The 27749-nt window shown below is 37.9% G+C and overlaps 1 protein-coding gene across 1 annotated transcript in view; it reads left to right on the plus strand.

Annotated features, from left to right (window-relative positions):
- Nucleotides 1–22801, plus strand: part of snrnp200 (small nuclear ribonucleoprotein 200 (U5)) — a 33834-nt gene extending 11033 nt beyond the window's left edge. The window contains exons 18-45 of the mRNA XM_072682043.1: nucleotides 170–280; nucleotides 384–515; nucleotides 2028–2216; nucleotides 2808–3005; nucleotides 3287–3439; nucleotides 4609–4689; nucleotides 4771–4854; nucleotides 6046–6152; nucleotides 12193–12311; nucleotides 12469–12623; nucleotides 12793–12982; nucleotides 13087–13260; nucleotides 14475–14635; nucleotides 15669–15896; nucleotides 16195–16386; nucleotides 16989–17167; nucleotides 17841–17992; nucleotides 18108–18216; nucleotides 18321–18429; nucleotides 18513–18702; nucleotides 18979–19143; nucleotides 19872–19993; nucleotides 21201–21344; nucleotides 21420–21596; nucleotides 21670–21830; nucleotides 22152–22233; nucleotides 22322–22414; nucleotides 22631–22801. Coding sequence (XP_072538144.1) covers nucleotides 170–280; nucleotides 384–515; nucleotides 2028–2216; nucleotides 2808–3005; nucleotides 3287–3439; nucleotides 4609–4689; nucleotides 4771–4854; nucleotides 6046–6152; nucleotides 12193–12311; nucleotides 12469–12623; nucleotides 12793–12982; nucleotides 13087–13260; nucleotides 14475–14635; nucleotides 15669–15896; nucleotides 16195–16386; nucleotides 16989–17167; nucleotides 17841–17992; nucleotides 18108–18216; nucleotides 18321–18429; nucleotides 18513–18702; nucleotides 18979–19143; nucleotides 19872–19993; nucleotides 21201–21344; nucleotides 21420–21596; nucleotides 21670–21830; nucleotides 22152–22233; nucleotides 22322–22414; nucleotides 22631–22780 — 4107 coding nt within the window. The 3' untranslated portion in view covers nucleotides 22781–22801. The remainder of the gene's footprint in view (nucleotides 1–169; nucleotides 281–383; nucleotides 516–2027; nucleotides 2217–2807; nucleotides 3006–3286; nucleotides 3440–4608; nucleotides 4690–4770; nucleotides 4855–6045; nucleotides 6153–12192; nucleotides 12312–12468; nucleotides 12624–12792; nucleotides 12983–13086; nucleotides 13261–14474; nucleotides 14636–15668; nucleotides 15897–16194; nucleotides 16387–16988; nucleotides 17168–17840; nucleotides 17993–18107; nucleotides 18217–18320; nucleotides 18430–18512; nucleotides 18703–18978; nucleotides 19144–19871; nucleotides 19994–21200; nucleotides 21345–21419; nucleotides 21597–21669; nucleotides 21831–22151; nucleotides 22234–22321; nucleotides 22415–22630) is intronic.
- The last annotated feature ends 4948 nt before the right edge of the window (nucleotides 22802–27749 follow it).

Here is a 27749-nt window from a genome sequence, read left to right on the forward strand (position 1 = left end):
GCAAGGTTGCATGACATGCTGGTCACCTTAGGTTCTGAGCAGCACCAGACTGCAAAATGCTCATGTGATGCCTTATTTACTAGGTAAATTAGGTTTGTTAGCTAATTAATTTTTGGTGTTTTATGCTATGAAAATTTGTACTTTTTCTGTTTTCTGATTAATTGTACAGAATCTGGAGCTAAAAGATCTTTTGCCATATGGTTTTGCCATCCACCATGCTGGCATGACCAGAGTAGACAGGACTCTGGTGGAGGATCTATTTGCTGATCGTCATATTCAGGTGTAGTAGTCTTAGAAAGTATTTACAAATACTTGTGCTGTGACCGTGCAATATGACATGATGGTTCATGTTAGAATGTTTGTGCGCACATTCATTGTTTCAGGTACTGGTATCTACTGCCACATTGGCCTGGGGAGTAAACCTGCCTGCCCACACAGTCATCATCAAAGGCACACAGGTGTACAGCCCAGAGAAAGGCAGGTGGACGGAGCTGGGAGCTTTGGACATTCTGCAGGTTAGATAGTGGGCTATTTGAGCTGTTTGAGGACAAATGCAGAAATGCTTTAAATGTTGTGAAGTTTTTACAGGTTCGTACCTTGGGCTAGTCCTAGGCTATTTAAGTTTGTACAACTGCAATACTATAACATTTTTGAAATAATGATGCCATGGACCAATCAGCTTTTAGCAGTTATGAACCTGTACAATGTGTGCCCTAGGGTAGGTGTAGATAATGTACAGTCAAATTAAAACATATCAGGACATGGGGAGCCAGATTTACAAAAGCTTTTTCTGAGGGGGGGGGACTTGTTTACCTTAAGATCCTGAAGTTCTCTACTAATATCTTGTTTTTTATTCTCAGATCTTCATAAAACACTTTTCTTATTTATCACATGCTGTTTTCACAGCTTATCAAGCAAGGCAGAATACAATTTTTTTCAGTTAAACATGTCGGAGCAAAGTGTAACATTGTTCTTTATCTTAAGTTAAAAGGTAGGAAATGTATGTTCTTTACAAAATTAAGCTAAGAGAAGAAAGCTTAAGAAACTAACAAGCACATTTATTTCACTTGTGGATCCAGACCCTGGTCCTTAACAGGTCTTCATCTGAGGTTATATTTATCTGATTTTAACACAACAGATTCCACCATGTCCACCACTAGACCAGAAAGTAAGAGCAATGTGGAAAAGCTAGGTACACCCTTACTGCTTTCATAAAAAATTTAGCAATTAAATAGCAGCCAGGTAGATCAGCCTCAAGGGTGACCAGCCCTATAAAAGCAGATGTTTTAGCAGTTTGCTGGTTTTTAGCATTCAGGTATGTAACAAAATACCAAGGTGGAATAACCTCAGTAATGATGTAATTGAACATAATGACAGTGAAGTTAGAAAGACAATTGCAAACCACAAGACTTCTGGAACAGCGTCCTTTGGACAGACAAGACCAAATTAAAAATATTTGGTTGCACTGCACACCTCCACATTTGGTAAAAATCTGACATCATATCAGCACAAATGTATGAGCCATGTATGTATGGACCTGGGCATTGAGTCGACCATAAACTCCTCTGTATTCCAAAGTGTTTGAGTTAGATGTGAGGCCATCTTTCCAACAGTCAAAGTTTATGCGGACTGTGCATAAACAAATGCCCACACATCAATGAACTAAAGCGACATTGTAAAGAAGAGTGAACGTTGAGACTGATGGTCATACAAATTTATTTATTTTTTTCCCAAATAAATAAATTCATGACTTCCCTTGGTTCTGTTAATAACGCGGTGTAATCTTTTGTGGTTTTAATCAAGGGTGTGTGTGTATATACCTAATTTAAAGACCTGCTAGGGACCAGAGGTGCATGTCCTGATGCATTAAAAATAGAATACCTGACTGTGTTGTACATGATTATTATTACATTGCATTGCAAGTTTGTGAACACATTTTTGTTCACTTGTTGTTTTGCAAGCACTGGTATTTCATTTGTTTTAGTACATGTCAAGTACATGATTTAGTGCTGTGATCTGCATTTTAGATGCTGGGACGCGCAGGCCGACCACAATATGATACAAAAGGAGAGGGCATTTTGATCACATCCCATGGAGAGCTGCAATATTACCTGTCTTTGCTCAACCAGCAGCTACCTATAGAAAGCCAGATGGTGGGAAAACTTCCTGACATGCTTAATGCTGAGATTGTGCTGGGTAATGTCCAGAATGTTAAGGTAAGTTCAAATAATTGAACTATTACAATGTCTTTCTTCCTTAGACAGTGTTTGACAGAATTTATTTAACGTTTTTGTTGACTTTATTGGCCACAACGCGTAAAGTGTCAACCTTCAGATTAGAATTTTATTTTTTCAACCTGAGATGTTTCATTTCATACTAAATATTTGTCAGGTTTAATCTGGTTTTGAGAAGACATTTAATTTCTGATGCAATATTTTGTTCAGTGACTGCTTTTATATTGAGTTCTTAGTTCTTATTTATGTTTAAGTAGACCAAACTTTGGGTCTATGATGCTGCCATTAAAGTTTGGATATGATGGTTTAATACTAAGTTATAAACATGATTATTGAGGAATTGTAGTCAAATTGATAGATGCACTATGCAATAAAGTTCTCACTGCAAGCAATCTGTCGTCTTTGTAAGGCTATTGGTGTTACTGGTCAATAGAGAAATTAAAGTAGAAGGTTAGAACAACCCACAGTGCAAGTTAACTTTAAATATAATGCTGTTTATGTATGTAAGGAAGGGGTGTGTCCATCCACTTTATCTACCAAGTCACTTTCACTCTTGTGGTCTTTCTGTCTCAGGATGCAGTGAACTGGATTGGATATACTTACCTGTATGTGCGGATGCTGCGGAACTCCACACTCTATGGGGTTTCCCATGATGAACGCAGCTCTGATCCTTTCCTGGAGCAGCGCAGGATGGACCTGGTACATACGGCTGCCACTGTGCTTGAGAAGAACAACTTGATCAAATATGACAAAAGGACTGGCACCTTTCAGGTGAACTGCCTAAAAAGCTACTAAAACACTTGAATTATATTATAGCCCAAATAATGTGGTGAAAATTTACAGTATTTGCTGTGTTGTACATACAGTAAACGTTTTAGCAAAGACATTACTCTCTAGAACAGTGTGTATATAACAAGCTAATAGCAAAACTGTGACGTTCCTAACCGTGAGTTCTAGAGTAATTAAGTTGACGGGAAATGAGTTCTTGTCTTTTTTCAACGTGAATTTGTTACAGGATTGTCTTTTTATTTATTTTTTTAACACTTCCGTAGGTGACCGACTTGGGACGCATTGCCAGTCACTTCTACATCACTCATGAGTCCATAATGACCTACAACCAACTACTAAAGCCTACGCTTAGTGAAATTGAGCTATTCAGGGTATTCTCCCTCTCCTCTGAGTTCAGGAACATCACAGTCAGAGAGGTATTGTTTATAACTGTTTTGTTCCTTTTAGTAAAGATGAACAAGGACCTAAATTAAGCTCTCGTCATAGCAGTAATTGATCTATTTTAAGCAAAATGCAATACTTCTCGGCCCTGCTCCAATCCTTATTTTACGTTTAGGCTTTAAAAATAGTCGTGTCATTTTTACAACTTTGGGCCTGTGCATTAGCAACTCATTGTCCTTAGTGCTTTCATTTTGTTTCTTTGAGTTAAAATGTAGGTGCATACTCCACAAAGCAGATCTATATTCAGACAATAAGAGCACAAGAACAAAAAACTGACTTCTTAATGGGTATTCTTTTTTAAACCCTTGTCTGTTCCACTAACCACTAAAATCTTGATGCAAGCCATTAAAACTGAAATGTTTGTTCACAGTGGGGTCTTATTCTAAATTGGTGTCAAACTATAACACTATTTAAAAAAAGTTATAAAGAGTTGTATGGTTACTGTTGCATGTTTATATTTAGTGAAAAGATAAACAAATTCACAATTCAATCATACGTGTTTATACCTCAGTCTTACCGCACTGCCCCACTTTTTTCCATCTTAAGGCATTGACAATTCTTACATGTACAATAGGCTTTTTTTTTAAGATTAAAGTAGCGTCAGTGAATGTTTAATGTCGGTTTATGAAATATTTATATATGTTTATAGGAATAAACAATATTGATGTCTAAATTGTACTGACACTCTGGTTTTTGAGTTATATTCCTTAAGCTCACTTTACAATGTCAAAATTCAAAATTTTTTATATAGTTATCTTATTGGTTAAAAATCCCAGTATGTCGTGACAAACACATTGTTTAAGACTTAATTAAGATGCACAAAATCCCTGAAGTGATTTGAGCTCTGAGGTGGTATTGTGCTTAATAGGCCCTTTACCTAACTGTCAATTGACATTGACAGTATAATAATCGACAAACTAATTGTAGCCATATTGTATATTAGTAACAGTGTTGTAAAGTGAAACATGTAGTTTACATGAGGGATCATTGCGACAATTTAATCCTCCCTTCCCCCTCTCAGAACCCGAAGTGCAGTTCTGTGTTGTAGATCTACTTAATTGTTTTACCAGTTCTGTTAAACAAGAGTTTAAATTGTTATCCATACTTTTTATATAGAATAAACCTCACTGTCATTTTTGGATAGGAGGAGAAACTGGAGCTTCAGAAGCTGCTGGAGAGAGTGCCCATTCCAGTGAAGGAAAGTATAGAGGAGCCCAGTGCTAAGGTAGGTCTACATGTTGAGAAAGCATCTGGAAATAACCTCTCTACACTGAGCTGACTAATGTACTGCTCTTCTGTCCCTTAGATAAATGTGCTGCTGCAGGCCTACATCTCCCAGCTCAAACTGGAAGGCTTTGCTCTAATGGCTGACATGGTCTATGTCACCCAGGCAAGTTTATTAACCCTTTATAGTCCCAATTTAGTGTTGTATCTCTGCTAAAGACAGATGACTTGATTAAGGTATTAGAAATCAAATTGTTTGCCACAACACATTAAAACTGGTGTAAAGATGAGTGGAAAAGCTCAGGTGTGTAGTCTATCGCAGTAGAAAAACACAATGTACTAAATATACAGAATATATGCCCAGTTACTTGCACTATATAAATAACCTTGTACATTTTGACCGTGCAATAATATTCATAAATGAACATGACTGTTTGCATGGAGGCATTGGTTAAGATATGAGTTACAAATGTTGCTTGAGCTGAGTGGGAGAAAGAGTTTAGTGGGTGTAGTGTGACTGAGCTGTTTTTTAGTAAGCAAAGTGCGGAGTGAATTTGGAGGTTAGCTAGCTGCTTAGTATTGCTTTGAGGCAAGGACTTTGCAGTTCTACTGAAAGGCCTTCTGAAAGTTCCCACTGGCCAATTGAAACTTGGTAAATTACCAAAACAGCCATAGCATGTATGTGAAAGATAGACTTGATAACGTCTCTTTATTGTAAATAACCATTTTAATAATGCTGCTAAAAAAGGCATGATCTTGCACACCTAGGTTAAGCAATGGAGGTGTTGATTCTAAATTTGTGTAATTAAATAACCTAATGCCTCATTAACCTCCCCTTAATGCATTTGTACATTAATCAGATTCTTAAAGCAGACAAAGATTGGATTTATTTATTATGTTTTGTATTCAACAAAGGTGGGTGATAAATAGAACATATGGCTTTTATGCCAAGTCTGAGAAAAGGGGGAAAGGAAAGTTCTTTACCGCCAGTTTTAGTCAACGAAACCAATTAACTTTTGCCTACTCACAGATAAAACTTGAGGGGAAGGCCATGAGGCATGCATTAATTGGTTTTCATGGTTACCATGTGGTCTCTGTAGTAACTAATTTAATATCGGGTAGCTTTTTTTTGTTAGATATAGCCATTACTTTGGGCTCAAGCTGGCGCAATGGGCTTAGAATATGTTGACAGAGTAGGTTCAAAATTTCACTTATCCAGACAGAGCCATTGCAATCTTTGTAAAATACAGTCCCCACAGCACACCTTGTGCACTGAACACTGCATTCACTCTACAAGGTAATGTAAGTTTCTCATGTAAAGTGTTTTTTAAAATATATAAATCTTGTTTGTGTTCAGAGTGCCGGACGACTGATGAGGGCCATTTTTGAGATTGTCCTTGGTCGAGGCTGGGCCCAGCTTACAGACAAAACAATGAACCTCTGCAAGATGATTGACAAAAGAATGTAAGTTGCCAAGAGTGTTTGTTTTAGTGGCTGCCATTTTTTTGTAAAACACCAATGCCTTTAAATGAACTAATACTGATTAGTGATGCACAAGTCATACATTTGTATGACTTATTTCAGTTTTCATTACATCCACTGTTTTTTAATAACAACCAACAAATATAAAAAAAAATGTGGTTAAGCTTGTTTAATCCTCACCCATTTTTGTTATGTGAACATGCAGAGCATGCTGATTAAGTAGTGAAAAGCATCTTGCTATGTTGGTCAAAGTGTAATAAAGATAATGAGAAATGCAGAAATCCTGCTCCAGTACAGAAGAGGAAAACTTATTCAGGAAAGTTACATTTCTACACTATAAGCACTTGTTTGAATATTGGCTGCCAAATCGATTTAATTTAATTTGCCGACCATACCACCAACTATGTGTGCAAATACATTATCATAACACTTTCTTTTCGTTATAGTTGCAAATGTGGTTTTTGTACAAAAGTATTTTGTAAGTATAAGTATTAAAGAAATCTCTTCTTGGTATTTCATATGTAGAATGCGAAATCTGCACGCATTTGTGTAATTACAAGGCTGCACAACGTACATGTTTCTTCTTGTTAGACTACCTAAGATTCTCCTATAGGCATTTTCTAAGGTGTGTGTGTAAACTCATATGGCAGAGCAGCGTTGTCTGTGGTCACAATTTGATGGTTCTACTTTTACATCGTAGCTTGAAATACGTTTCTCAATTACATTTAAGCGATCTCTCCTATTTGAATCAACTCCTGTGTGAAATACCACTTCATAATCATATGGAGGGAAAAATGCAATAATACAATTAAGAAATACGTAAATCAAACTAGTCCTTGTGCTTTTTGCCAGTTCTTCGTAAAAAGCAGATTAATGTATATGAATACACTTTAAATAAGTTGCAAAACCCTTATGATTGAACTAGTGATGGAAAGAATGCACAATGACTTTCATTTAAAGTTAACATTTTGGCCTGTAAAGACATAATTTTCAAGATACAAGGCTTTATTTGCCAGTCCATACAGTGGTTGGCTGATATTTCTTAACCATCGGAAACTGCTGAGATGAATTAAGGATTTCCGCAGCTCTGCCATTCCTTGTCACAAAAAGAAAATTACGCCACAAAAATCAGTGAACTGTGACCAGCACCAGTCATGTTTCAAATATGGTCAACACACAGAACATTACAGGCCTAGGCCTAAAACGGGCTGTATTACCACGTTTGCCATTTGAGTTTAATCTGGCATCCAGTCATGCTCTTGATCAGTATCTGTTTATAATTGGTATTGACTCCCCGCAAACATTGATTGATCTAGTTCGCAGTAATCTTTTTCCACATATGGAAATTCAGTACTTCTGGAACACAAAGTTCATGTTTAAAAGGAGGGTGGACCTGTTTGATTTTATTTATTTATTTTTAAAATCTCAGTCGCCCAGTAAGTATAATTAAAGTACCACAATGTTTTACAATACTGTCAATTCTTACAATATGGATTTTTAATTGATAGGTTATATGCAAATATGATTGCGGTTTTGTAGTTTGAACCCTGGTTGCTAGTGTTGTGCGCCATACAGATCACACTTATGATATGCATAAAATATGGAGTAAAAGAAAACACTTACTTTTTATGCAATGGTGTAATTCTTGTATCACTATAATACCAGATGGTATCACTGAATTGGTAAGCCATGTGATCTTATCACCAGGTTCTTGTCAATACACCACCCTACAAACCTGTTTTGTGTCTTGTAAACTCTTTCTTTATGCAAGTTCAGGATGTCTTTGTAGACTTTGACATCGATACGTTTACCTCCTTAAGTGTTCTTGACTTGGCTAGATGTTATAAAGGAGTTTTTCTTTACGGAGGGAAATTCTGATTCTAATTCATCTTATTTAAGTAGCTTCTGTGATCTTCCTGGTGTTGCTGAGCTCGCCAGTGTGTTCCTTCTTTTTAATTCAATTCATCCTTTATTTAAATTCTGTATACATTCAGGGTGACAAAGGTGCCTAGGTGATGTATAGATTGATTATGAACAAGAAATTAGTATATTTAATTATATATGTATATATAATATGTATAAAACAAAAGATGTTTAGGAGGAGTTTAAGCAAACCATATAGTAAAAAATGGCTGTCAAAGAGCAAAAACATAGGTAATACATAAATAAATGAGTGAAAACCTAAAACAAGAAACTAGTTAACCATTGACTAAAATAATAAAGAAAGATTAAAGAAAGCTAAATGAACTCTAACCACCTCCACTCAGCCTGCAACTGTTTAAAGAGTTTAAAACGATTGAGTTTTCTCAGCTTATAAGACTAGTTTATGATCGTAAAAGACAGATTGTAAGGCATTAAAATGGTACTGGTTCTGTTTTTAATTACACACACACACACATATATATATATATATATATATATATATATATATATATATATATATATATATATATATATATATACACACACACACACACACAGTCATGCCCGAAAGTATTCATACCCCTGGCAAAGTTTGACTTAAATTTACTTTTATTTAACCAGAAATTATATTTTTGCCTGGAAATGACACAGGCATCTCCCAGGAGATAACACGATGATGTACAAGAGGCATCATTGTGGGGAAAAAATATTTCTCAGCTTTTATACACATTTGAACAAAAAGTGGCATGTCCAAAATTATTCATACCCTTCTCAATAATTAATAAAAAAAGCCTTTATTGGCTATTACAGCAATCAAACGCTTCCTGTAATTGCTGACCAGCTTTTTGCATGTCTCCACTGGTATTTTTGCCCATTCGTCTTTAGTGATGAGCTCCAACTCTTTGAGGTTCGAGGGTCTCCTTGCCATCACCCTGATCTTTAGCTCCCTCCACAGATTCTCAATTGGATTCAAGTCAGGACTCTGGCTGGGCCACTGCAAAACATTAATGTTTTTGTCTGCTAACCATTTCTTTACCACTTTGGCTGTGTGTTTTGGGTCGTTGTCGTGCTGAAATGTCCACCGGTTCCCAAGGCCAAGTTTCTCTGCAGACTGCCTGATGTTGTTGTTGAGAATCTTGATGTATTGCTCTTTTTTCATGGTGCCATTTACTGCGATCAAGTTCCCTGGTCCATTGGCTGAAAAACACCCCCAAAACATTAGGTTCCCACCACCATGTTTGACAGTGGGGATGGTGTTCTTAGGGTTGAAGGCTTCTCCTTTTTTACGCCAAATGGTGCACACATCATTGTGGCCAAACAATTCAATTTTTGTTTCATCTGACCATAAGACAGAACACCAGAAGTCTTCTTCTTTGTCCAGATGAGCATTTGCAAAGGTCAAGCGGGCTTTTGTGTGCCTTTTCTGGAGAAGTGGTGTCCTCCTTGGCCTGCGTCCGTGGAACCCAGCAGTGTGCAGTGTCCGTTGAACTGTCTGCCTTGAGATGTCGCCACCAGCAGAGTCCAGATTCACCAGGATGGCCTTGGTGGTGATCCTTGGATTTTTCTTCACCTCTCTCACTATTCTCCTGGCCAGCACAGGTGTCACTTTTGGCTTCCGACCACATCTTCTGAGATTTTCCACAGTGCGGAACTTCTTGTATTTTTTAATAATACTTTGCACTGTAGCCACTGGAACTTGAAAACATTTTGATATGGCTTTATAGCCCTTTCCTGACTTGTGAGCGGCCACAATGCACAGCCGCAGGTCCTTAGTGAGCTCCTTTGTCTTAGCCATGACTGCCCACAAACCAACTGCAGAGAGCTGCTGTTTTTCTCCTGTTGAGTTGATTAAAACAGCTGTTCCCAATGAATCAGGGTAATTAGGATGCTTTAAAACAGCTTGGACTATTTGGAATGGTATAGAACTTTGGATTTTCCCATATACTGTGACAGTTTTCAAAGGGTATGAATAATTTTGGACATGCCACTTTTTGTTCAAATGTGTATAAAAGCTGAGAAATACTTTTTCCCACAATGATGCCTCTTGTACATCATCGTGTTATCTCCTGGGAGATGCCTGTGTCGTTTCAAGGCAAAAATATAACTTCTGGTTAAATAAAAGTAAATTTAAGTCAAACTTTGCCAGGGGTATGAATACTTTCGGGCATGACTGTATGTGTATATGTATGTATGTATGTGTGTGTATATATATATATATATATATATATATATATATATATATATATATATATATATATATATATATATATACACACACATATATACACATATATATGTGTATATATGTGTGTGTGTGTGTATATATATGTGTGTATATGTATGTGTATATATATATGTGTGTATATGTATGTGTATATATATATGTATGTATATATGTGTATATATATGTGTGTATATATGTGTATATATATATATATATATATATATATATATATATATATATATATATATATATACCACCGCACTTAAGTAGAGCAGTACAGTTTTGATTGCATATACATGTACCTGTGTCTATGTAAATGTGTCTGTTCAGAAGATAATTGTTGATCCAGTCTATAGCATTCTAGTAACTGTGCTATGTTTGAAAACTTTGTCTGATGGGACTGAATTTATATTGAGAAGTATGAGTTGATAATTTACTAAGGGTGCTAATATTTTGCAAGCAAGATAGTTGATATTGGGCTAACATTAGGATCTGTTGGATAAAATCAGATCTATTAAGATTGACTTGGTGGTGTCATGTTAATTTGGTCACGTTGGTTCTGTAACAAATTGATCTAAAAGATTACCCCACATTTCTTTACCATAACATTACTAACCCTAAACTCTAACTGGTGGAATTGATTTGTTTAGTAGGCAGATGATTGACTGCACTAAGTGTAACTGCGGGGTATACAGAAGATTTTACTTCATAGCTTTGTCCGACTGGCAGATCGACAGACATTCTCCTGCAGTCCTCTAATACGCAACCCTGACATTTTTGACAGGACTGATGTCAGTATTCTGGGCTAAAGGAAGGTAGAAGGCTAAAGAACATGTTTGGCTTTTGTTAAGCATAATGATGCATCAGAAACTGTTAGTATATATGTAACTCAAACGCACTGCACCAAAAACTGAATTAACTTAAGGCGGGATTTAAAGTGGTAATCAAATTTTTTTCATTTTTTATTTAGTTATTTATTTATTTTTTAACGAAGATTGCACTAGCTACAATTTATATTTCCCATCAGGTTACAAACTATAGCTTAGCTCTTTAATTCTTTACAGATTCAATTTCTTTTAGCAGGATGATTAGCTGCCTTGAAACTGCTTGATTTTAATAATAAAAAAGTTTTTAATGTAACAAGCCTGTTTTGAAAATGAATACAATTTTATTTTGTAATGTTTAGTAGAAGTGAAACATTTTGGTGATAGAAAAACTCAAGTACAGATATTTCAAAAGTACTTAAGGACCGTAACGAAGCACTTACTTGCCACCTCTGAAACTAGTTTCACCAAAGAAAGGCTTTTGTTAATATTGCCGCTTGTTCAGAAAGCTGTTACCACCCCAAGTAATTGTTTATGTACTTGCATGTGTATGCTTTTCATTAAATGTGTACCCATTGAACTTTTTAGGCCTGTTACCTTTATCAGTACATTTTAGACACTTGCATTTGAATGTCACTGTTGCGTTTAATGATTGGTTTCATAAGCTTAAACTGCTGTTTGGTTGGTGTGGTTGAACGCAGCAAAAAAAAAAAAGTGTGTGTGTGTGTGTGTGTGTGTATATATATATATATATATATATATATATATATATATATTTTTTTTTTTTTTTTTTTTTTTTTTTTTTTATGATCAGTAATGCAAAAGTATTTTACCATTAAAGGCATAACCTGTTATATTCTCTTCAAAGAATAAAGTTGTTTAACTTGTTTTTGGTCTAGGTTGTAATACACTAATAAAAAATTGCCTTATTTGGATTATTGTTCACATGCAAATCTATGCTTTATTATTTGCAGATACTGTTTGACTAGAAATTCTCACTTAACTTTTTTCCTGTTTGTTGCATATTGATCTGAACGGGTTTCTCTCCTAGGTGGCAGTCTATGTCTCCTCTGCGTCAGTTTCGCAAGCTTCCAGAAGAGGTTATCAAGAAGATTGAGAAGAAAAGCTTTCCCTTTGAGCGTCTTTATGATCTCAACCACAATGAGATTGGTTGGTGGTCACCTCCAGATTTATTGCAAAATTATTTAATTTAGGAGATAAATGTAATTGTCATTTGGGTCATTGATATTTCTCAGTGATTGGGCTTGATCTTTTAACCTTGCAACACTGATTAATTGCATTTAAAGTGAATTTTCTGTCCTTTCAGGTGAGCTAATCCGCATGCCAAAAATGGGGAAAACCATCCATAAGTATGTGCATCAATTTCCAAAACTGGACCTGGCAGTTCACCTTCAGCCAATCACCCGCTCCACCCTTAAGGTGGAACTTACCATTACACCAGACTTTCAGTGGGATGACAAGGTCAGTCTCCCAGCCAGACTTATGCTGTTTTATCAACATATTAATATTTAGAACTTAGAAGTTCATTTTGATAATGTTGCTTTTCCATGAAAAGCATAAGTGGTTTTCATTGCTAAATTAAGTTGTACGGATTAATGAAATTCCAAAACAAAGTGTGCTCTTGTCTCAGGTACATGGCTCATCTGAGGCATTTTGGATTTTGGTGGAGGATGTTGACAGTGAGGTGATCCTACACCATGAATACTTCCTGCTTAAGGCCAAGTATGCTCAGGATGAACATTTGGTCACCTTTTTTGTGCCTGTGTTTGAGCCGTTGCCTCCACAGTACTTCATCAGAGTGGTCTCAGACCGCTGGCTTTGTAAGTTACAAGAGCTTTTGATACTCTTGACATTTTATTGACTATTCATATTCTGTAGTGCGGTCATACAGTTTTTCTGCCTTGCTGTCTTTCTTTACCGGCAGCATGTGAAACACAGCTGCCGGTGTCATTCCGTCACCTCATCCTCCCAGAGAAATATCCTCCTCCTACTGAGCTGCTGGATCTGCAGCCTCTGCCTGTATCTGCCCTGAGAAATGCTGCCTTTGAGAGCCTTTATCAGAACAAGTTCCCCTTTTTCAACCCCATTCAGACGCAAGGTATCGCACACTCAAACACAATGATGACTTATTTTGCTGCAGATTTATGGTTGTGATATGACATTGACATATTCATCATGGACAAGAATGTCATGGCAATGTTTGGCTGTCAATGATTTATTTTGAATTGGATTGAATTTATTTTTCTTGAGGCAGAATGAGTGTGCAGCATAAATATTGGATGATAAAATGTGTAATTAACTTTAATTTTAAATCGGCACCAGATAAAAAAAATTATGTAAAGGGTAAAACATTCGTACTTGTGTACGTACCTTATATGAAGTTGCATATTGACCAGATGTCTGGCAGAGTTCACGTATTTTCTATAGGTTCTGAACTTTGGGGAGGCCGCAAACTAGTCAAAGGTGGAGGTTTGATTTTTCTTTTAGTCCATGACGATGTAAAACTTGCTTGTGTATATTGTGACACTAGTGTTCCAGCAGCTTCCAATTCATAACAAGTTTTATTTCTTTGGTGGGTGACGTTAGGAGGTTTAGCCTTTTTGCCACAGTCTAGAAGCAAACCTAAACTAACTTGCCTTTGCGTTAAATTTTTAAAACTTTACAAGCTATTGCAACCTTTATTGTCTGTTGAATTTGCGACTGTATTTAGCTGTTGAGGGCTTTAATGCCATGTTGCACACTTTGGAGCTCAGATGCAGCATCCTATTGTGAAACTATTTTATTGAAGCAGCGAACTCTGCAATGAGCCCCAAACTGACATTTTTGAGTCAGTGAAGGAAAAAGGTAGGATGGCTGTAACATCTGGTGCGTGTCCTTGTAACTGCTAGCTGCTGATCTGTGATGAAGGTTGTATGTATTATGTAGTTTATACAATAGATGGTATATTATAAATAGTCAACTTGGTGCTTTGTGTGTGTTGTCTTTGCCGGCTCTCTATTCTTGAGCTTCTAATGTGCGGCAGTCAGCGAGGGGTGCTCAAGGCACAATTGTGACGGTATAAAAGTTAATTAAATGCTGCAGCTGTAGGTGGAGGCCAGTAACGGAAAATACCATGTCTTGCAGTTTAATTAAAATTTCAATGTTGTAAGTTGTAATCAGTTTTGCAATTTTAGTTCGCACGAATCCATCAATTATTAAATCAGTATTTTAAGTTTAATGCAGATTTGCATTGTGTAAAATTAAATTATTTAAATGAGTGATTTTCTAAACATTTGCATGTTGTCTGTCCCTGATAAACTGCTGTCCTTTCAGTGTTCAATGCAGTGTACAACAGTGATGATAATGTATTTGTGGGAGCCCCCACTGGCAGTGGGAAGACCATCTGTGCAGAGTTTGCCATTCTGAGGATGCTACTACATAACACAGAGGGACGCTGTGTCTACATCACGCCTATGGAGGCTCTGGCTGAACAGGTCTGCTTATTGCCATTATGCTCCTATTCCTTCCAGTATGTTTGTATACATGTTAGTTTCAGATCAGTGCTTAACACAAAATTTAGTGTCATTCTGGACATAGTTTGAATTTTAATAACATACATTCACAATTCTGAGTGATTAAATTAAAATAAAATTAGATGATTTGCTGCATATCTTATAACTGAACAGCAAAATAAAACAACTTTTTCACTGTTTTGTAAAATAGAAATTAAATACTTATAGTAAGAATGAAGTTCACTCCACTAAATCCACTTACACTGGACTCCTATCATTTGAGGATGGGGAAACCATTTGCAAATGTGGGTGGAAAGTGGCAGCTAAAGGAGGGAAATACCTCAAACTTGTTTTCCCATCTACGAGAGCACCATTCTCCCTAACAGTGTGTGAAATTTCAACTATAAAACCAGTTTCCTCATGCTCAATCCATGTGGTAAGCACCAGCAAAAGTGCTGAGTCATCTGGACATAGGCGAGTTGATGATGAGAATCTTGTGTGCAAGGCCGGGGAGCGTGTGCGGTGCTGGATTCACGTGTCCGTGTTGAGGCCCTTTTACACCAGTTTGAATTTTTCCGGACACCGTGTGAAAGACTCCATCAGTTTACGTGTGTTTATTTGCATCCACTGGCACTTTTTGTCTCCCTCAACATTCACCGCTGACATGCCCTTGAGCAAGTTACCTAGGCCTTCCAGGAATTTAGAAGGTTTTTTGCAAGTAAAGACTACAGTTGACTATTTTTCTAAAACTCCCTTTTACTTCATACTCTTACTTTTGGACGTGCATTTTACTGCATACTCTTACTTTTGGACGTGCATTTGTTGACAAGCTGAAGGATAGAGGTATACCCCTAATTAAACCCCAGACACTGAGATTCACTAGGATGGGTTAAATATGAAGGTTTCATTTTACTTGTCTGTGTTGTGTTCAGTTTTACATTTTTTGTGCAGTGTAATGTCAGCAGAAATTTGATGATGCCTTTGACTGCTGGTGGTGTGTGTGTTTGGTAAATAGGTGTTTGTGGATTGGCACCAGAAGTTCCAGGATGCTCTGAATAAAAAAGTGGTCATTCTCACTGGGGAAACCAGCACTGACCTGAAGCTGTTGGGAAAAGGAGACATAATCATCAGCACCCCAGACAAGTGGGACATCCTGTCCCGTCGGTGGAAGCAGAGGAAAAATGTCCAAAATGTCAGCCTCTTTATTGTGGATGAGACTCATCTCATTGGAGGAGAAAATGGGGTAAGGACGTTGACCGTAGCAGGAAGTAGTATTTTGGTTTGGGGTGTGGGTGTGGCAGGGGGTGATCGGCCTCAAGGGGATTCTGTAAAGATTGCTAAAACCATGCAGCTCAATCAGTTTAGGTTTCTTGTAAATTTGCATAATGTGAAATCTACTTTCACTAAAGACATGGGTCTTTTGCTCAAAAAAAAAAAAAGCCTTGAAATATTAAAGGACCCTGAAAGTCAAGACTGTATTCTGGTCATACAGGGGTGCATCCCCAAACACAATTTCTTATCTGCCTTTCATGTCCTACTAGCCTGTGCTTGAAGTCATCTGCTCCAGAATGAGGTACATCTCCTCTCAGATCGAAAGGCCCATCCGCATTGTGGCACTCAGTTCCTCCCTGTCCAATGCTAAAGACGTTGCCCACTGGCTGGGTTGCAGCACCACAGCTACCTTCAACTTCCACCCGAATGTTCGGCCTGTTCCACTGGAGCTCCACATCCAGGTAAATTTACTTGGGCTTAGACTGGGGTAGGGGGATGCTTGATGTCATAAGCATACTTAATTCCAGGGGGTCCTAAGCTTCTCAGGATTTTTGCAGTTGACTGCTATTTTCCGTTCATAGCTAAACTGTATAGTACATGGATTTTAAATAGCACAGACCTAAGTCATTCCCTGTTAAAGAGGGAAATGCTGAAAACGGTTTAGATAAATATATTTCAGGAGTAAACTTTGCAGTCCTTTTTGGGGGACTTTTGGACATGCATTTGTTGACAAGCTGAATGATAGACATGAAAGAACCATTTTGAATCCCAGTATAATCATATTGCAAGATTTAATACATATCTGTGTGTACATATTATTTCTAAACACCCCACAACACACAATGAAAAACTAGTGAATGAGAAGGAGCTTTGATTTTGAAAAATGAATGCAATGTCCTGAGAAAATATGTATTATTTTTATTTATATATATATATATATATATATATATATATATATATATATATATATATATATATATATATATATATATATATATATATATATATATTCTTTTAGTCTACCCATTTCTTCTTTAAGTTGTGCTGTCTGCTCCTTTCTTAGGGTTTCAACGTGAGTCATACACAGACCCGTCTTTTGTCTATGGCTAAACCTGTGTATCACGCCATTATGAAGCACTCTCCGTCCAAACCAACGTTGGTGTTTGTGCCATCTCGACGTCAAACTCGCCTTACCGCCATTGACATCCTCACATTCTGTGCTGCTGATGTAGTGCCACAGAGGTAAAGTAAGCTAGCAAAGCTTGGTTCTTAATGTCTCCTAGTAAACACAAATTTGCAGGGCAATCTGGGATCCAAGCTATCTCTCACAAGTAAGACCAGCTTTGTATTCATGTAGCATCATGACCAATTTTCATTTTTGAACATTTCCATGCTGGTCAGATGACTACTTAAAGCCGCTTGGGTAGTAGTAGCCTTATTGTTTGAATGGTCATTTTGACTATTTTATTGATGTCTGCAAAAATTCACTTAAGTATGGGCAACAGTGTAGTACCAGTTATTGATCATGGTCATGCTCATGAGTGTTTTTGCCTAATATGCAAATTATGGGACAGGCAGAGCTTATATGCTTATGGCTCATTTTGTAGAGAAATGTAATCAAAGTCTACAGAATGTATGGTGCCGGAGATCTGAACCAAAGTTTTAAATGCTTCGCTATAGAACCATCAGACAGATCAAGCAGGGCTCATAGTATCGACAGAGTACAATTGGATTTAATACAAAATACGTCTAGCATGTTTACTTTTAATGTTTCCAAGCATGTAAAATCCTAACAATTTCTAATGACCTGAGATGGTTATATAGGCAATTCAGATAGTACAACCTAAAACATTTCTAATGGACAAACAGTACAGATGTCAACATCACACTAACTGTTTTTTGTTTTGCCCTGTAGATTCCTGCATTGCACTGAGAAGGACCTGGCCCCATTCTTGGAGAAGCTGTCTGATGCAACATTAAGGGAAACCCTGTCAAATGGTGTGGGCTATCTGCATGAAGGGCTCTCCTCCACGGAACGCAAGATTGTTGAGCAGCTCTTTAATTCTGGCAAGAATTTATAGTTTTACTTTAAATTCTTTAAGTCTATGAGCTCTAACTTTAAAAATATAGAATTATCAGAATTATCAGCTCGATAAACTGAAACTTTTTTTTTGTATTTAAGGTGCCATTCAGGTTGTAGTGGCATCCCGTTCCCTTTGCTGGGGAACTAACATCTCTGCCCACTTGGTGATTGTCATGGACACGCAGTATTACAATGGCAAAATTCATGCGTGCGTATTTCTGCATAAGATGTTAATCTTATAAGTAACTTTTTTAGTTTCAAAAACAGCCCAGTTTTTGATTGAGTAAATTGAAATATTTTCTCCTCTTTAAGTTATGTGGACTATCCAATCTATGACGTTCTCCAGATGGTGGGGAAAGCCAATCGTCCCCTACAGGATGACGAGGGGCGCTGCGTCATCATGTGTCAAGGATCCAAAAAGGTAAACTCAGTATTTTGTTAAGCTCTAAACCTTTATTCTAGTTCCCACAGAGTTCTTACATTTTTTTTGTTCCACTTTGATAGGACTTCTTTAAGAAATTTCTTTATGAGCCTCTACCAGTTGAATCCCACCTGGACCACTGTCTCCATGACCACTTTAATGCTGAGATTGTCACAAAGACGGTGGAGAACAAGCAGGATGCTGTGGACTATCTGACCTGGACATTCCTTTACCGCCGCATGACCCAGAACCCCAACTACTACAACCTGCAGGGTGAGACTGCATTGTACAATTAAGAATGAAGTTTAGTACAGACAGAATTGTATAGTCAAGCTATTATATATAGCTATATATATATTGTTCTTGGCATGTTTTTGTATTGTGTATTTGTATTTTGTATCCATGTAAACCTTTAAGAATTAGACATTTTATGATTCCTTCATTTTTACAGTCTCAAAAGTAATTGAATTGTAGAGGTGAGGGTGTACAAATATTACAAATGTTAGTCCAAATACTTATAGACCTGACTGTATGCCACTTCTATGGCAGGCATGTCTCACCGGCACCTGTCGGACCACTTGTCGGAACTGGTGGAAAACACACTGCAGGATCTGGAGCAGTCAAAGTGCATCAGTGTAGAGGACGAGATGGATGTAGCTCCTCTCAACCTGGGCATGATTGCAGCGTACTACTACATCAACTATACCACTATTGGTAGGAGATCAACCAATCTAATGCATGGCTGTTGATGTTTGAAAAATGTTTTGGGCAGCCCTTCTCTACTTTTAATTTGCACCCATTGCTGACACATGCAAATGCACACAGCCTGTCTAGTCCCTGTAGAGAAATATTGCCAGTAGAATAGACAAAGTAGTGAATGAGGTGGAGTGATTATCCTACAAGCTGACCTCATTAATGCTCTTTGCGTGGAATGCAATCAAATTTACAGCAGTATGCTGAAATCTAGTAGAAAAGTAGAGGGTTATTTCAACAAAACAATTTCATACTCTTGATTTCAGAAGAAACAATAAATGAGCTGGTGTCCCAATGCTTTTGTCTGTGGTGTACAGTCTCACCAGCCTGCCCAACAGCTCTCCTTTGTAATGTTTTAAAGTGGGTAAACTGTAAGCTTCAGGGTTAAGTAACACTTATGTTTTTCATGGACGTTCCACTTGTCAAATATGATTTTGTAAAGTGGATTTGTAAAGCAAATGTTTAATATTTAATATCATTTAGCAAGATCTCATGTTTGTTCTGAGTAGTCTCTTTCAGATTTGTGTGCGAGTAAGATGTAAATTTAAAAAAAAAAATGTAAATTAAGTTTTAATTGACTGATATGCAGTCCATAGGAGTTTCCCGCTGGCTAAGTGATGCGTGTCTACAATTGTTTGTAATTTATTCATATGATGAAGATTAAAAATTTCCCCCCCTCCCCCCCCCAGAGTTGTTCAGCATGTCTCTGAATGCCAAGACCAAGATCCGTGGCCTGATTGAGATTATTTCCAATGCAGCAGAGTATAAGAACATTCCCATCAGACATCATGAAGATACCTTGCTCCGGCAGGTCAGTTACATGGTTTAACGACTCATTACTATGAGCTTTTCTTACATTTGTTTTATTACACTACATTACATGCAGTTATCACATTATAAGTTCCTCATGTAATTTTCATAATTTTTACACACAAATGTAGTAACACATTACATTGTGCTGCTTATTGCATTATAAATTGAGTTACAGTAAAATAGAATAATCTGGAATGTACAATGTAAAAATAACTGACTGTTTAGTCCATTTAAATAAGTGGTATATGTAAAAAGGCTTAATGACATGGCAAACAATAGGCTTGGATCAATTCTTTTAGTAACCAGAATGTATACTATAAATGTCTGAGTGTCTGTTTTCACTTTTCTTGTATTTCTAAATTTGTTTCTCTAAGCTATCAGATGGACAGAACCTCTTAGGCCGTGTGTGCTAATATACATTTCATGCCCAAAATATTGGCATCCTTGCATTTTTAATCGCTATCTGAATGAAATGGGACAATATTGTGGGTGACAGACTAAAGGTTGCTGGAACCATAATCTTTGTGGGATAAACTCCTGTAGACAGATGAAACCAAATTGCAGCCTTTAGTAAAGCACATAATTATACCAGTTACAGCCTTCAAACAATCCATCATGTTTGACCACATAAACCCTGTTTTTTAAACGGTCGACATCACACACTGATTTTACTGAGCGTTCTAATAGAAAATATTAGTCTGTCAGTTTACCATATGACTCAAACTTAGTCAAAGCGAGTACCAAACACTGCATGCTTGTCCTACATGATGTTCCAATCTGGGATAGATGTGTTCTGGGAGTCCACAAACATTGGCATACATACAGGCATGTGCATTTTCTACCATGTCCAAATGTTCATCTGGCATAATGGTGCTTCATCCAATAATTCTGGGAGTTGAGGGTGATCGTCAAACATCCTGGCCTCACCCACTGAATGCAAAAAAATCCTCCAAAATCTGGTATAAACCCTTCCTTGGACCGTTATTCCAACGAAAGCAGGACAAACAGCACAATGTAATGCCTTACTACATTTTGTTAAACATTTATTTATTTATTTATATATATATATATATATATATACACTTAGCAGTTAATTGCTTTAATTGCACATTACATGTTATGTGCAGTTATTACTTTGAGTTGCTACACTCACATTTATGTATTTAAGATCAGTCTTTGATGAACATGTTGATTCTGTTTTGTAGCTGGCCCAGAAAGTGCCACACAAGCTGAATAGCCCGAGGTTTAATGACCCCCATGTGAAGACCAACCTGCTATTGCAAGCCCATTTGTCCCGTATGCAGCTGAGTGCTGAGCTTCAGTCTGACGCTGAAGAAATTCTCAGCAAGGTGAGCAAAACCACTTTTTAAATTTATTTATTTTGTGCAGTATGGGGTTCTATAATGTGGCCTTTGTCGTTTCAGGCTGTGCGTCTCATTCAAGCATGTGTGGATGTGCTTTCCAGTAATGGCTGGCTGAGTCCTGCTCTGGCTGCTATGGAACTGGCTCAGATGGTGACCCAGGCCATGTGGTCTAAAGACTCGTATCTCAAACAGCTACCGCACTTTACCTCAGAGCACATCAAGCGCTGCACTGAGAAGGTGAGAAAAAGCGGTGTGTTTTGGGGTTCTAAAGCTTGCAGATTTGCTAATATATTTGCTTTTTTGTGTGTAGGGTGTGGAGAGTATTTTTGACATTATGGAAATGGAGGATGAGGACCGCACTACTCTTCTACAGCTGTCGGATGTACAGATGGCTGATGTGGCACGTTTTTGTAACCGCTACCCTAATATTGAGCTGTCCTATGAAGTTGCTGACAAAGATGACATCAAGAGGTAAGGATCAGTCACATGCACATCCAATCACAATTCCATTAAATATTCTATGCTATCTCCATTTTAGTGTCTCTGTGAAATATGCTTGTTTGTAGAATGCTTCATGAAAAATTACCATGTTTTTTACACTTACTGTAAAGGTGACTATTTGTCCATCTGTGCAGTTTATTTTCCTTCTCCTTTTTTGCCAGTTGATAGTTGTTTAGACATTCTCTGCAACATTCTTGTTGTTAGTCCACTTATAGTTTACTTTTCTAGAAAAAAAAAACAAGAAACAACATTTTTTCACATAACAGCTAATAGTTGATGTGGTGTTTGCAGTGGCAGTCCAGTTCTGGTACAGGTGCAGTTAGAGCGAGAGGAAGAGGTTACAGGACCAGTCATTGCTCCACTCTTTCCGCAGGTCAGTTGGGGAGGGACAAAATAAATAAATGTATGTTTACAATGTTTTTCTATCCGCAATCATTTTAATGTTTTTGGATTGTCTGTAGAAACGTGAAGAGGGCTGGTGGGTTGTAATCGGAGACCCCAAATCTAACAGTCTCATATCCATTAAGAGGTTGACCCTGCAGCAAAAAGCGAAGGTTAGTTCACACTTTCTCGCTGGTACCTCACCTTGCGGTACTCTTGCGGTACTCTTGCGGTACTCTTTCTAAATATTTGTTGTAGTTCTTGGAAAATAGTTTATTTTACAAAAGAAAAATGTCTTGGGCATGCTCTTGTTCTCCTTTACTGTTAAGTCAATCTCTGAATCTCTGTCCACAATGATGTATTGTTGGAATTTCATTTGTCTTGTGTAGGTGAAACTGGACTTTGTGGCCCCTGTTATTGGAGTCCATAACTATACACTGTATTTTATGAGTGATGCTTACATGGGCTGTGACCAAGAATACAAGTTCAGTGTGGATGTCAAGGAGGCTGACAGTGATGGGGACAGTGACTCTGACTGATCTTGTCTTATGGTGATTGGGGGGGGAGGGGAGGGGGGGGGGATAAGTCTGGAACTGTGGTGAGACCTGCTTCTGCATATTGAATGTTACCATTGTATGTTTTTTTTTTTTTTTTTTTTTTAACAATTTTGTAAGTCCTGAATTGCTTGGTTATAATCAACCTTGAGAAATTGTGTAAATAACATACAAGTTGTTTTGCTTTTCCTTTGCATTGGTAGCCTTGGTTGGTGTATGTTTGTTCCTTTATGTATGATTACTTTTTTGCCTTTCCTGCAACAGGGAGGCAAATCAGGGTGTTGGCTCTTCACTAGAGCTGTGCTGTTTTCACCACCCTGTTGAGTGTGGATGTAAAAAGAAAATATAAATAAACACAAATCTCAAGGCTTTGTGAAGTTCTCTTTATTTATGCTCTATGAAAATTGAGTGCTGGTTTGGTGTCTGAAAATACTGATACTGAAATATGATGTTCTCAGACAAAGTACACTGCTTCTACTTTAAGATGTCTATTTTTAAGATCCCAGATGCTATAAACTTTGCTAGAAAGAATTTGGGACAAGAAAAATGGGGACTTTGCAAGAGAGGCTTTGCGTAGACAGCAAGTAAAGCCACTAGCTTGACTGAAAGATTATCTTCAGTGAGAGAGAAAAGGGGGTGATGTAGCTGGGGATACATGTTCTACTATAGTGACTAGCCTGTAATAAGTAAAAGTAACCAAAAATAGTACAGCATGTTTTATGTCTTAAAGCAGTACAATGTTTAATATGTTTTAAGCGAAATGTTAACTTTACTTGTTTTGTGTATCCAAAATCTACCCTTGTTCTTCAGATAAGGGAGATGTGGCTGTCCATAGGGGTTTAGATATATTTTAATTGTGTGGCATGTGGGGTGGAGGAGTAGAGATGTGGACCGAATGTCAATGTAAATTTCATTGTTTTTCATAAGGGAATATAGCTGTAAAATATAGAAAAGGCACATTTTTGGTATAAATAAATGCTGTAAAAGGTCAGTGTCCAATGTTAAATTTGAAGAATCCTGCTTTATAACAATTGTCCTAAGGGGTTCAAGTGTCACTTTAGCAGTAAGTGTAAAAACGCTGATAAAAGTAGTTAATTTTTTTTTATCTGTGCACAATTAGAATATTAAACTTTTCAACATGTTAATTGTAAATTACAAGTACTAGACATTATGAAACTTGATATCAGAACTATCCTACCAAAATACTTATTGTACCTGAACAGTAACTTGCCATTTTAAACAGTTTCATTTATGGTAAATTAAAGATCTGTGTCATCATAGAAATTACGTTTAACCAGAAACGGTAGCTTTTAGTCGGCATTTGATCAAACCTTATAGTGAAATATACATACTTTAGTTAAGACTAGAAACATTTTACTTTAGTCTCAAACCCACCATCTATTTTAAACATGATACTTGCACACACCCAGTAAAGGATCCATTGATCCAAGGATACATTGTAATATCATAGCTACATACCAAGTGATGTTAGGAAGCTGCAAAAAGTTTTAGAACTTCCAAACTCTGAAATGTGTGTTAACTACACATTGCACTACAACCCTACCAAAAATTCCCCTCAGTTGTAGACAGTTGTTTGTTGCGCTTACTTTGCCATCAACATTTCATATAAAACTCAGAATACATGTGTAGGTTCAGTGGTGAGTTTGGAAAGTAAATAAAATGCCTATATTTGAGTTGTTGATGGACACTGTACAGAACGGAGTCTGTGACTTTCTCTACAATAACTTTATATCAAACCACTCAAAATGACTTTGCATCCCTACCATAATTTAGTGCAAATGTTTTAGTGGAATTCCTTTCTCATGTTGATGGTGTTAGTTAGCTCTTGATATAAATCTAAGGCACTACATGTGATCCCCTGATTAAAAAAAAAAACTTTATGGCCAGCTCAAGCTGGTTAGCCAACATAACTTTTGACCAAATAGCAATTGGTGGTTTAGCTGATCTACAAGCATGATCAACCTGACCTAGCTAAACAACCAGTATGACCAAGCATGTCCAAAATCAAATGCAACATTACCAGCATAGGGTATGTTTTTTGTCTGGATGACCGCCTTTTCAACCATCCTGACCATCAAAGACCAGCTTAGACCACCTAAAACCAGCTACCAGCAAAAGCTGGTTTTGAGCTGGATCAAGCTCAGTATGTTAATAATAACAACCTTGTACTACCGCCTAACTAAACCAGGGGTGGGATATTTCGTTAGGCTAAAAGCATCATATCAGAGAATTCTCCCAGGAAAAGTATAGGAAAGATATTTGGATTGCATTAATGACTATTTCAGGGTCATTATAAGGTACTGACTGGTTTGTCCGAAAACCTGTTTCACTTTTCCAATGATGTCATACAGAGTTTTATGGGTGACTGCCATTGTAGCAGTATTAATGGTTTAAAATATCTGAAAAAAACCTTTCTGTCTACTTTCCTTGATTTGTACTCTGCAGCTAATGGTCTCACTAAATACTTTTGTAGAGCTGGTTAGCAGGTGGATCTATGTGACTACCAGATAAAACATAAATAAACAGAAGGTGAATAGCTCATTAAACCTTCCTTTTCTACCTTTTTTATTTTCACTTCAGATGTCTCCAGTGCAACTTAAACTTCATTGAATGTATTTGGCTATTTTACATTTCAAACCAACTTCTGTAGGGTTCTCTCAATTTTTTCTCTTTCCTTTTGTTGTTGTGCTATATACACTGCTCATAAAAATAAAGGGAACATTTAAACAACACAATGTAACTCCAAGTCAATCATGCAGCAACACTGGAAGCAACACTGATTGTGAATCATTTTCACCTGCTGTTGTGCGAATGGAACAGACAACAGATAGAAATAAGAGGCAATTAGCAAGACAACCACAATAGAGAAGTTGTTCTGCAGGTGGTGACCATAGACCATTTCGCTGTTCTTGTCCTTTTTGGCATCACTTTTGCATTGTGTCAGTGCTCTCACCCAAAGAGGTAGCATGAGGCAGTGTCTACAACCCACAGACATTGCTCAGGTAATGCAGCTCATCCAGGATGGCACATCAATGTGTGTAAATAACCTTCCATATAATGTTCAGGACCCAGTCAGTGTGAAAACCTAGGCTAAAACTGGCTCTGCTACCCTCTGGCTTTCTCCCTTTAATTAGGTTTTAGTTAGACCTGCCTGAGTTGTCAGCCACACTCCGATGCTGCCCAACATTCTCTGCTCTCCAGAAATACACTGCTCAAAAAAATAAAGGGAACACTCAAATAACACATCCTAGATCTGAATGAATTAAATATTCTCATTGAATACTTTGTTTAGTACGAAGTTAAATGTGCTGACATCAAAATCACACAAAAATCATCAATGTAAATCAAATTTATTAACGAATAGAGGCCTAGATTTGGAGTCACACACAATTAAAGTGGAAAAACACACTACAGGCTAATCCAACTTTGATGTAATGTCCTTAAAACGAGTCAAAATGAGGCTCAGTATTGTGTGGCCTCCATGTGCCTACAACGCCTGGGCATGCTCCTGATGAGGTGGCGGATGGTCTCCTGAGGGATCTCCTCCCAGACCTGGACAAAAGCATCCGCCAACTCCTGGACAGTCTGTGGTGCAACGTGGCGTTGGTGGATGGAGCGAGACATGATGCCCCAGATGTGCTCATTTGGATTCAGGTCTGGGAATGGGCAGGCCAGTCCATAGCTTCAATGCCTTCATCTTTTAGAAACTGCTGACACACTCCAGCCACGAGGTTTAGCATTGTCCTGCATTAGGAGGAACCCAGAGCCAACTGCACCAGCATATGGTCTCACAAGGGGTCTGAGGATCTCATCTCGGTACCTAATGGCAGTCAGGCTAATTGTGGCGAGCACATGGAGGGCTGTGCGGCCCTCCAAAGAAATGCCACCCCACACCATTGCTGACCCACTGCCAAAACGGTCATGCTAAAGGACGTTGCAGGCAGCACATCGCTCTCCACGGCATCTCCAGACTCTGTCACGTCTGTCACATGTGCTCAGAGTGAACCTGCTTTCATCTGTGAAGACCACAGGGCGGCAGTGGCGAATTTGCCAATCCTGATGTTCTCTGACAAATGCCAAGCGTCCTGCACGGTGTTGGGCTGTGAGCACAACCCCCATCTGTGGATGTCGGGCCCTCATACCATCCTCATGGAGTCGGTTTCTAACCGTGCAGACACATGCACATTTGTGAACTGTTGGAGGTAATTTTGCAGGGCTCTGGCAGTGCTCTTCCTGTTCCTCGTTGCACAAAGGCGGAGGTAGCGGTCCTGCTGCTGGGTTGTTGCCCTCCTACGGCCTCCACCGGCCTCCACCATGTCTTCTGGTATACTGGCCTGTCTCCCGGTAGCGCCTCCAGTCTCCGCAAAACATCAGCCAGAAAGCATAGGTACTGAGAAGTGGTCTGTGGTCCCCACCTGCAGAACCACTCATTTATTGAGTGTGTCTTGCTAATTGCCAATAATTTCCACCTGTTGTCTATTCCATTTGCACAACAGCATGTGAAATTTATTGTCAATCAGTGTTGCTTCCTAAGTGGACAGTTTGATTTCACAGAAGTTTGATTTACTTGGAGTTATATTGTGTTGTTTAAGTGTTAAGTGTTCCCTACATTTCCCTATTTTTTTGAGCAGTGTATATCCACTCCCGACCTGTTAGAAGACTGCTGGGGTCCCCTTCATCTGCTCACCATCCTGTATGTATGTTAAAATTTACATGGACTATCGGCCATTATTATTAACACCACCATTAATTATAATTACTCTCATTACTCTTAACTCTTAAGTTGCACACCTGAGCAGTAGATGGGCCCCCCTTGTGAGCCTTGGTTCCTCCTAAGGTTTCTTCCCCTAGCTCTGAAGGAGTATTTCCCTGCCACTGTCGTCTTTGACTTGCTCACTGGGAGTCTAAGATTTTCTTGTCTTTTCATGCAATT

This window comes from Salminus brasiliensis, chromosome 6, assembly GCF_030463535.1.
Source record: "Salminus brasiliensis chromosome 6, fSalBra1.hap2, whole genome shotgun sequence".
In the NCBI taxonomy this organism is placed as follows: Eukaryota; Metazoa; Chordata; class Actinopteri; order Characiformes; family Bryconidae; genus Salminus; species Salminus brasiliensis.